Raw genomic sequence first — 11656 nt, forward strand, 5'->3', positions numbered from 1 at the left:
GCCTGGCTTATAGATTCAGAGGCTTTAGTCATGGTTGGAAGCATGGTGCTGGAGAAGTAGCTGAAAGTTCAACATCTGGATCAGCAGGCAGCAGAAAGAACCACTGCAACTGTCTTGGACTTTTGAAACCTCAGAGTCCATCCCCAGTGATATACTTCCTCCAGCAAAGCCACACCTTATCATTTCAAATAGTGCCATTCCCTGATTAAAGGCATTCAAATCTATAGGCCGTGGGGGGTAGGGGTGGGGTCATTCCCATCCAAACCATTAAGGGTACTTAGGGAGACAATTACTGAAATGTTATTGTCTATGAAATGATGTGTAGATACTACACTGGGTATATATTGCTAAAATAATTTATTTTTAAGAGGGAAGTTGAGGGAAGTTCCTAAAGAGGAAGTTGAACCCCCTAGAGCTCAGGTTACAAACATTTGTGAGCTGATGTGGGAGCAATGTGTGTTTTTAATATCTGAAAGGCAAGAGGAGGATGTTGGGTGGCCTGCTGCTCTATTACTGCCTTAATCCCTTGGGACAAGGTGTCTTACAGAACTTAGATCTGGCCTGGCAACCAGAAATGCCTAGATGAATCTTTTATCTTCCCTCCCATAAGTGGTGCCAGGGCTCCAGATGTGCACATTAGGCTTTCTTTATATGTGGGTGCTGGGAACTCCAGTCCTCTTGTTGTATGCTGAACCATCTCTCCAGCCCAGAAGCTTATTTATTTATTTATTTATTTATTTATTTATTTATTTTAATTTTTTTTTTAAAATTGTACTTGGTTTTTTTGAGACAGGGTTTCTCTGTATAGCCTCGGCTGTCCTGGAACTCACTCTGTAGACCAGGCTGGCCTCAAACTCAGAAATCCACCTGCCTCTGCCTCCCAGAGTGCTGAGATTACAGGCGTGCGCTACCACCACCTGGCTCAGAAGCTAATTTTTTAAAGGAAGAAAATGTATCTTGAAAATAAATCTTAACCTGATTTTGCTTAGAATAATCAATGTTTCTTGTGTTTGGAATTTTGTTTCTATGTATTAAAGGTAGAGCCATACACATAGGCAGGAACCATCCATGGGTTATGAATGGATGGGATTCTGAGCCTTTAAACTTTACGTTAGAACTAACTGGACACAAAGGGCATAGTTGGTGACATCCAAGAGGGAAGTTTGTGGATCAAATTCCACACAGTTTGACATAAATCTGAGCACACACATCATCAACCTACTGAGTTGTTCTCTGTTGAGTGGATTTTAGCCGAGAGCATGAGACCCAACTTGATAAAATCTCTGGTGTTTTCCTGAAGTGATGGGGAGGAAACACACTGTGAGGGCTGGAAAGATGGAGCGAGAACACTTATTTATGTAGAAGACCCAGGTTGAATCTCAGCACCCATATATGGCTCACAACCATCCATAATCCCAGTCCCTGGGGATCCAACATCTACTGGCCCCTGGATGCATATGGTATATAGCATACATGCACACAAAACACACCACAAAGTAATACAATATTGAAAAAAGAGAAAAAACTGATATTAGTGGAACTTAGTAGGGATGGGGTATTTTATTCTCAGAGTGGTAATGTTCTTAAAGGTACTTTACCCCAATGTTTATGTGAGTGGTTACGAGAGTATATGCCCCATGTGCATGCCTGGTATCTGGGAGACAGAAAAGGAGGTGAGATCCCTTGGTGCCAGAGTTTTAGGAACTTGAGTCACCCGGCAGGAACCGAATTTATCCTCTAGAAGAACAGTTCCCACGGTGCCATTTCTTCAGTCTCCCAAAATAAAACTTTAAAACAGTGAAAAGTAGTATTGGATGCTCACTAACTTCTATGTTACTATTTATAAGTACACTCACTTGGTAAATTTATTCTAACAAAGGCTCAACATCTAACAGTCATTAAACATTGCGTGTGCATAAGACCTCAGGTGGGTTCAGGCACACATGAAAGGGCAGCACTTTCTTCACTGAGCTCTCCATAGACAGTCCTTAACATTTTTATGTTACATATACTACTTGCCTCTTGTTTCAAAATGACCATGTTTTCCGCCAGCTGTCTTGGTCCACTTGTGCTATTCGGGAGTGCTATCAACTAGAGTTGATTAGTTTAAAGAACAGCATTGTTTCTCATGGTCTGGTTGCCAGAAAGTCCAAGATGAAGGCATGAGTGTCTAGTGAGGGTTTTTTGTTTGTTCACAGGGCTGAAGTTGGAGAGACAGGGAGGGAGGGAAGGATTGTGAGCAGCACCTTCTGTCCAGTTCCTTTAGAAGGGCTGATGTCATCAGTGAATGATGAGCCTTTAGACTTCGTCACCACTTCAGTGCGGTGGCCACGCTGGACTTTGCGGGGTATCACTGAAAGCACGGCATTGCTGTGCACCTGGTGCTGCTGTTTCTAAGAGTCAAAAATCTGATTCCCAAACTTGACTTTCCTGCCAACACTAGCATGGCTTAACTCATTATCAAGTCTTATTTTGAGTTGATTAATAATTTTAATTATTTTTAATTTGTGTGAAGTTAAAACCTTAATTGGATTTCTTTCGATTCAGTCTAGTATCTTGTATCTTGTGGAACTAGAATTCTAGAGATCTCCCTTTGTTTTATCACTTAAGGTGATTTTTGTGGTAAAGTTCTCAAATGGTAAAGTCTGGATTTATGTTTCAGTAATATGTGTTATATTATTAAAAAAAATATTTTTTAAAGGGCCAAGCATTGTGGAATTGCCAGTCCTTTCTCCTTTAAAGGTTAAAGCTGGAGGCTCAACTTGGTCCCAGTGCAAAAAAATAAATAAGAAAAAGAAAAACTCAGTTAGTTAGTTTGTTGTTTTTATGCGACAGGGTCTTAGTATGTAGTGCTACTCTCCATGAACTTGTGTAGTCCAGACCTTAAACTCTCAGAGAATTACCTGCCTCCTCTGACCACTGGGGCCCCAGAACCACATATTTCTAAATGAGATCTTTCAAGGTATACTCTCTGCACCATTACTAAATATAAAAGGAATAATTCCTTAATTCAAATGTGATTTGAAAGCATCTTACAGATCCAATTTGACTGAAAAACTTTTTTACTTCAATAAGGACTAGTTTGCCTTTGTACTAGTTTTATGATTTTTGAGAAACATTTAATTGCAATGCATAAATTTCATGGAGAAAATATTAACTTTTATGTATTGCATGAAGTGGCCACCAACTAACAGTTTTAGATAGGTGGTAGTGGTAATCACCTTTAATGCCAGTTTTTCAAGGCAGTTGCATGCAGATCTTTGTGAGTTTGAGGCCAGCCTGGTCTACAAAATGAGGCCAGCCAGAACTACGTAGAGAAACTCTCATTGAAAAACAAAAGGGTTGAGCTTTCTGGTGACACTTTAATATTTAAAAATAGCATATAATTGAATACATGAAGGTAATCATTGTGCTATACATACTAAAAGGTATGGAAACTTTAAAAAAAAGTAGGTGCAGACTGGGCAATGGTGGCCCACACCTTTAATCCCAGCACTTGGGAGGCAGAGGCAGGCAGATTTCTGAGTTCGAGGCCCCCCTGGTCTAGAGTGAGTTCTAGGACACCCAGGGCTATACAGAGAAACCCTGTATCGAAAAACCAAAAAGTAAAAATAAAAAATAAAGTGCAAAATAGTTTGCTTTAACACATGGGTTCATTTTTTTTTTAAATTCAGTCATAAAAATAGATGGTTTCTTCATATTCAATAGTTTTTCTTTCTTGCCATTTTGATGTTACACTTGATCTGAACTATTTGGTTTAATAGGGTAGTCATTCCGTCAGACAAATCGAAATCAAAATGTTTTTACAGATGAAACACTATTGTATATAGAAATTGTGACACTATTCATCGTCAAGCTGCCTTTTGGATGGCGCCAGCATCTGAGCGATGATTTAAAGCTGCTCAGCCCGATCATGAAATCGATAGAGGGAGAACAGCAGGAACGTAGTGTAGTTTGCCGACCCCTGGGAAAGAAAAGATTACATGTGACTTGATAATTGCCGAATGAAAGGGAGCTTTAGTTTTAATTAAGGTATATTGTGTGCCAGCTACCATGACAGATTGGTAAAATGTGTGTTCATATACTGCGAATTCAACACTGAAAGCTCTGAAAGACTAATGGGTTTGAAAAGTTTTTCTGAATCTCAATATTATGAATCCTTTATTGTTTTAGTCAGTGATTCAATACTAAGACTCCTAAGTACCAGCCTGACTACGCCAACCTAATTAAAGCCTTGATTGTGGAAGCCGGAAGCTGACGGGGCGGGACTAGACGCTCATTGGCTAGGTCTGCACTAGCGCAAACGCGGAGGTCCCCGCCCCTCACCCCCACCGCACTGTTACGACTGCGCATGTGTCAGTGGTGAGTGGTGGGCGCGGAGTGGGGCGGCAGAGGACTAAGGGCTGTTTCGGGTGGGTTCCGAACTGCGGTGTGGGTCAGTGGAGACTGCGGTGGCCGAGCCGGTTCCACACAGACCCTTTGAGACTTTCCCAGTAGGGGCCTCGCTCCTGCGGGGTCCGTGGGCTTGGACACCTTGAACCGGAAACAAGTCCTTAGTGGTCCGGTCCAATGGTGCTCTAACCTGATTGGGAGGAGGGGAAAGCCACGAGCCTTGGCCTGGGACTTGGCTGGCCTGGCTGTACGTCAGAATTTACCATGTTGTGTGTTTATGGCCTGCTTTCTCTGTGGAAATTTTATCTCAGGTCATGGTGGGATTTATTATTTTGAGATTGTCACACTGTGTAGTCAGGCTGGCCTTGAACTCAAACTCACTGATCCCTCATTTTCCCCGTGCCACCACACTCAACAATCTTTCTTTAATAAGAAATAAATACTTAACAAAATAAGCAGTATTTAGAAAGTAAAGGGCTTACCTCAGACAGAGACTTGTAGGAAAATAAAAGCACAAGATTTTGATAGCTGGATGTTTGGCAGTGTATGCCCTTAGTCCAGCACTCAAGAGGCACAGGCAGACAGATCTTTGAGTTCAAGGCCAGTCTGGTCTATAGAGTATTTTCTGGGACAGCCAAGGCTACAAAGAAATCCTATCATGGATGGATGGATGGATGGATGGATGGACGGACAGATAGCTTTGTCTACAGAACAAGTTCAAACAGACAGATAGATAGATAGATAGCTTTGTCTACAGAGCAAGTTCCCAGACAGCCAAGGCTACACAAACCCTGGCTTGAATCAATAAGATTACTTATCGTGAGAATATCTACGCCTTTTGACATTGCAAAATGTCGTCTACCGAGTTCATGCTCTGGAACAAAGCTGCAGGTGGAGCATTCCTGGCATTCCATGTTCCTCCATTCGCCTGCTAGTCCAGGTACCCTTCTTGCAGTTTACTAACAGCTCTGCAATGAATCTTTGGTTCATTCTCCTCCTGCTGGCTTACACTGTCTTGACCTAAATATCTTGGAGAAGGCACTTAGATACTTTGGGGAAACATACAGTATTGTTAGTTTTTGTTGTTGTTTTGGTAGATTTGATACATGGAAATAAAAGGTTTTTATACAAATGAAGAATCCCTGGTGATGATGATCATTGCAAATCTCCTTCGCTCATGGTAGTCCATCTTTCTCTAACCCCGTCTCCATTCTTCCCTGTCAAGGCAAATTGCCTTGACTTACTTCTCATCAGGTTCTTCTCTGTTGCCCTACGGTGCTGAGCCACATTTCTGTAGTAGAACAATCCCCACCTTGCCATTTCTTTGTCTCTAGAGTTTCTGAACCTCTGCACTAAGGACATTTTGGGCTGGATATGTCCTTGGAGTAGAGGGTTGTCCTATGAACTATAGAAAGTTCAGATCATAGTTGACCCTTGTTCACTGGTTGTCAGCAATGCCCTTGATTATGATAACAAAACTGTTTTCAGGTGTTTGCAAGTGTTTCTCCTGGAAGAAGAGTGACTCCTGGCTCTTCCATGAGATCCACTGGTCTAGAATCTGAGCCAGTAGACACTCCAAGTCAGGATAATATGACGCAGACCTTTTCAGACCCACTTAAATCAATTTCACAAACCTCCTTTGATATTACAAAAAAGGCAGTACAAAACAGCCACACAGGTTCCTGTAATCTCAGGAAGCTGAGGCAGCAGGATGATGAGTTTGAGGCTAGCCTAAGCTATGTAGTGAGTTCCAAGAGAGCCTGGGTGACATAGTGAGACTCTGTCTTCCGTATTTCTCCCCCACTCTCACCCCCAAATGGTTAGTAATGACAGGAACTTCTGTCTTCCCCTACTACCTTAATAGATAGAACTTTACCAAGCATAGTTCTCACACACACAGGTAACCACTGTATAAACTTACGGCTTTCATGTACTTTTATTTTAATCTTCACAGTTTTGAACTTTACTTAAATGAAGCTATTTATATTTTCTTCGTGTAGAACTAGGGATTAACCCTATGGTTTTGCACATGCTAGGCAAGCCATAGCTCAAGCCCTTAATATTTTAAATTTTACTACAGGATATCACTGAGTTTTATGTATGTATATTCATATTCTGTATATATATATGAGTATATAGAATAAATAGATTTTTAGAAAGAGGACAAACGCCAGGCGGTGGTGGTACACACTTTTAATCCCAGCACTTGGGAGGCAGAGGCAGGTAGATTTCTGAGTTCAAGGCCAGCCTGGTCTACAGAGTGAGTTCCAGGACAGCCAGGGCTACGCAGAGAAACCATATGTGGAAAAAACAACAAAAGAAAAAAAAAAAAAAAGAAAGAGGACAAACTGTGATAGGCAAGAGTGCTATGAATGCAAAATGAAAATATTTTAGCCCTTTTTCTGGAAATAAATGGGATTAAAAAATACAGCAATATATAAAAATCTTTTTACACTAGTGATCCTCACCTAAATTTTTTGTCACTCTTCATACATAGGCAATTAAAAAAAAAAAAAAAGCAAAGCAAACATTTACTGATGGTACCTACACACGTTTTATTTAATTTTTAAGTGAATATGTTTGGGCACTTTGCCTGCGTGTATGTACATATGTGTGCCCTGTGCATGCCAAGTGCCTGCTAAGCCGAGAAGAGGGCATTGGATCCCCTGAAGCTGGAGTTACAGATAGTTGTGAGTCAGCATGTGGGTGCCGGGAGTTGAGCCTGGGTCCTCTGCAAGAGCAGCCTGTGCTCTTAGCCACTAAGTCATCTCTCTAGCCTCTGTAAGTTTATTTTAAAGCAATTCTTTGGTATATATGTAATTTTACTATTAAAGCTAAAGACAGATTTGCACACAATAGACTTAATTCTTTTTACATAATGAATTATGTCATGGCTGAATTGTTACTATTGCAGGCTGTAGAGTCTCCAACATTTCCTGGAGTTGGTTAGTTTTTTGGTGTGGTTGTCATTAAGAAGAACACTTCAAATAAGTATGTACTATGAGTGGTAGGTGTCTCATTAGTGCCACTTCAGAAATGTTAATTCCAAGGCAAAATTCATTCAATGAACTTTTATGAAACTCAAGTGACCAGTTACAACAGCACCTTTTAAAAAGATTTTTAATTGTCTGAGACAGGTTTTAAAAATTAAGTGTCCTGCCGTGCAGTGGTGGCGCACGCCTTTAATCCCAGCACTTGGGAGGCAGAGGCAGGCGGATTTCTGAGTTCTGAGTTCGAGGCCAGCCTGGTCTACAGAGTGAGTTCCAGGACGGCCAGGGCTACACAGAGAAACCTGTCTCGAAAAACCAAAAAAAAAAAAATAATAATAATAATAAAATTAAGTGTCCTTTTGTGGGCGTGTGCAGTGCCTGGGCAAGCCAGAAGAAGGCCATGGTCCCTTGGAACCGGAGTTAGGGTCATCAGCCTCCCGGTGTGTGTGCTGGGAACCCAACTCAGGCCCTCCGAAAGAAAAGTCTGTGCAGCTCTTAGCTGCTGAACCATTTCTCCAGCCTCACAAACAACAGTTTTCAAAATCAAATACTCTGCTGCAGTCCAATGTGAAAATACTGACTTGACACTTGAGTACTGAGGAATGCCGGTAGGACAGTGCCAAGCCTGGTGTCTGTAAGAGGAGAAAACTGAGCACAGTACAGACAACACAGTTCCTAATGTGCTGTGTGGCTTGATGCCACGCCTCGAGTTGTGTGTGCAGAGCCGAGGCTGCCGAGCTGTGCGGGACAGTGCTGCGTGAACCGACCTCAGGCTCCCCAGGTGCTGAGCTTTCATTCATCTTTTGCTTGTTGCATATCTAATAACCTTTCACTGATGCCAACACTCCTGCCCGCCATTGCACATCTATCTGTGAAGCCTCATGTATGAGGTCGTAACCCTCAGTTTAAGAAGTTAAGGGACGGGGGCTGGAGAGATGGCTCAGAGATTAACAGCACTGACTGCTCTTCTGAAGGTCCTGAATTCAAATCCCAGCAACCACATGGTGGCTCACAACCATCCATAATGAGATCTGATGGCCCTATTCTAGGGTGTCTGAAGATAGCTACAGTGTACTTACATATAATAAATAAATAAATCTTTAAAAAAAAAAAAGAAGTTAAGGGACATCTAGGCTATGTATACACAAAGTTTTCAAGGTTTTGGGCACCAGACATTCATGTGGTGTGTGGACTATGTGAAGGCAAAACACCTAAATAAAAAAGCAAAGTAGATAAAGAAAAGGTTGAACACATTTAGTATGGCTATGAAAAAGACTTCCTGTTTGTAGACATGAAAACTGTGTATCAAAGATGAATCTGCTGAGCTGCTTCAATGGGTAAAGTTTCTTCTGGGCAAGCCTGGTGCCCTGAGTTTGATTCCCAGAATGCACATGGCCAAGGCTTTTTATCAAATCTGATGCAAAACTATAAACTCTGCATATCCAAGAACCGCAGTAAACCCAAAGTACTAAAAACACGTAAAAAGTGCACCAAGGCAGAAATAAATAGGAAAAACTTAGAGACCACTGGGAAAGAAAGACACAGAAGAATATGAGAGAGTGCTTTTATTAGAGCTCATGGTGTGTGCATGCACATGAGCATAGGTGTGGCTCCAGGCATATGGGCAAGTTAGAGAACCACTCTCCAGAGTGGGTTCCTTCCCAGGCCTGTTTGTTTGCTTGCTTGCTTTTTGAGACAGTGTCCCCGTGTAACCCTGGCTGTCGTGAAGCTAGCTATGTAGACTTGGCCAGACTCAGAGATCCACCTGCCTCTGCCTCCCAAGTGCTGGGATTAAAGGGGTGTGCCCATGCTTGGCTATCATGCCTTCTTTCAGGGTTTCTGCTGCATCCACCTCCTGTCTCTACCTCCTATCTCTTAACAGTACTGCGTCTGGGATATCATGCAAGCCACCCCATCTGGTTGGTTGGTTTGTTGGTTTTATTTGCATTTTATGTGTATGAGCATTTGCCTTAATAGCTGTCCATGCACCACATCATGCCTGGTTTCCAATAAAGGCCAGAAGCGGCATCATATCCTCTGGAGTTGGACTGGAGTTATAGAAGGTTGTGGGCTACTGAGGCTAGAACCAGATCCACTGGAAGAGCAGAGACTGCTGAACCATCTCTCCAACCCTTTATCTGACTTTTTTACAGGGATCCCAAAGATTGACCTCAGGTTACCAGGGCTGCACAGCCAGTGATTTCACCTGCTAAGCCATTTCTTCCATCCCAGGAAGTCCTAAATATGTCTGCTTTCTGTTGAAAATTCACTTCTCACTAGGCAAGGGTGGTCATGCCTTTAATTCCAGACAGGTGGACCTCTGTGAGTTTGAGGCCTCATCTACAGAGCAAGTTCCAGAACACCTGGGGGCTACATGGACAAACCCCACCTCAGGAAAAAAAAAACTCATTGTTATCTGTGGGCACAGGAAACAAGTCCATACAAGGTACATTCTTGCACTGCAGGTCGCAGACACTTGGTGAGATGAGTGATTCAGAAGACGATGACACACCCCAGCTCTCAGCCCATACCTTAGCAGCTCTCCAGGAGTTCTATGCTGAGCAGAAGCAACCCATCAACCCAGGAGAGGGTGATAAATATAACGTTGGAGTAATAGAGGAGAACTGGGTAAGTGAATGCATCCAGCCATGTGGGAAGTGGGGGGGTGGCGTGTACAGTTGTGGGGCCTGTCCTCCCTCTGCCTGCTGTCACAGCCAGGAGCTGAGAACTCCAGGGAGAAAGAGCAGACAGCAGACAGACGTCCTAGGACAGGATGCACTGATTGTCCCGGCTCTGACTAGCAGGCTGCCTGGTGGTCAGAGAAGGGGTTTGCAGGTAGTGGGACAGTGATGTCCTGTCCACAAGACACACCCTACAGGTTTTCTTTTCATTGAACCCAGCCGGTTCTATGGTGGGCAAAAAAAGGATCATTTCAATAAAAGGTGTAGTTGAACCTAAGCATACAATGGAAAGTTGACAGAATTTTTAAGAATAGGCCAATTTCTAGTTTTATGCATGTTGTATTTTATAGCCATATAAAAAGTAGGTGTGGGGCAGGTAATGGTATTTGCCTGTAATCCTAGCACCCAGGAGGCAAAGGCAGAAGGATCCAACAGCCTCAGGCCCACTGCAACTACATGATGAGTTTAGGGACATAGCAAACCCTTGTCTTAAAAAAAAAAAAATTAAAGTAAAAAAGAAGTAGAAATTAAAAAAATAAATCTGTTCTCAAAATGACCCTACAACATGGAAAAGTCAGCAAAAGAAGGTCTTGTTATTCCACCATAGAAGCATCCTTGGTGAACAGCAATCTGAACACAATATATTTTTTTCATCCTGAAAAACATGCTTTTTATCTTTTTCATATTAAAGTTGTGACCTTCAAACACATTAAAATATAAATAAATAAAAAATAAAGCTGGCCAGGCAGTGGTGGTACACACCTTTAATCCCAGCACTTGGGAGGCAAAGGCAGGTGGGTTTCTGAGTTCGAGGCCAGCCTGGTCTATAGAGTGAGTTCTAGGACAGCCAGGGCTACACAGAGAAACCCAGTCTTGAAAAAACAAAAAACAAAACAAAACAAAAAAAAAACCCAAAAAACAAAACAAAACAAAAAGCCAAACAGCAAAAAACAAAAAAAACCTACTAAGGAAAACCCCTAACCTAAGTATTTTGAAGTATCAGCTGAATAACAAGGTCTCACATTTGTCTGCTGACTGAGGTAACAGGCCCATCTTTCCTGTCGCTTGTTAAATGGAGAAAGGTTTTATGTCTCGTTTGTTTGTTTCAGTTTTTGCATTTGTGCCCGGCTGAGATCCTTTAAGGTATATTACAGTTTTTTGATCACCCCACTCTTAAACCTGGCTTGAAACTACCGTGTAAAAACCTTCCCTTTCTTTATGCCACACACTCTAACTAATGGCACTTTCTCAGCATTTCCTTCCTTGTATGTTTATATTTTTTGTTTTGTTCAAGGCTGTCCTTGAACTCCTGATCTCCTGCTACCTGCAAGTTCTGGGATCACGAGTGTGAGCCACCTCACCTGACTTCTCTATGCATTTTCAACTGTTAGCTTGATCTACAGATAAGTAGCATGCATTTGAAGTGTTATTCTTTAGGTGATCTGTCTTTTTCTTCTAGATAATTATGCAATTCTTTTCTGACTAAAAGTAATATATGGCTGTTGTAGAAAATATATAAAAGCATTTATAAAAGCTAGTTCATTCCCACTACTTACTCATCTAATTTGGTGGTTTTAGTTTGTTGATAAAAGT

At 41.9% G+C, this 11656-nt stretch overlaps 1 protein-coding gene across 1 annotated transcript in view; it reads left to right on the forward strand.

Annotated features, from left to right (window-relative positions):
- The first annotated feature begins 4301 nt into the window (after nt 1-4301).
- Eef1akmt1 (EEF1A lysine methyltransferase 1) overlaps nt 4302-11656 on the forward strand; it is a 19928-nt gene continuing 12573 nt past the window's right edge. Inside the window, exons 1-2 of the mRNA XM_052191346.1 lie at nt 4302-4362; nt 9848-10010. Coding sequence (XP_052047306.1) covers nt 4352-4362; nt 9848-10010 — 174 coding nt within the window. The 5' untranslated portion in view covers nt 4302-4351. The remainder of the gene's footprint in view (nt 4363-9847; nt 10011-11656) is intronic.

Source organism: Apodemus sylvaticus, chromosome 8 (genome assembly GCF_947179515.1).
Source record: "Apodemus sylvaticus chromosome 8, mApoSyl1.1, whole genome shotgun sequence".
Lineage (NCBI taxonomy): Eukaryota > Metazoa > Chordata > Mammalia > Rodentia > Muridae > Apodemus > Apodemus sylvaticus.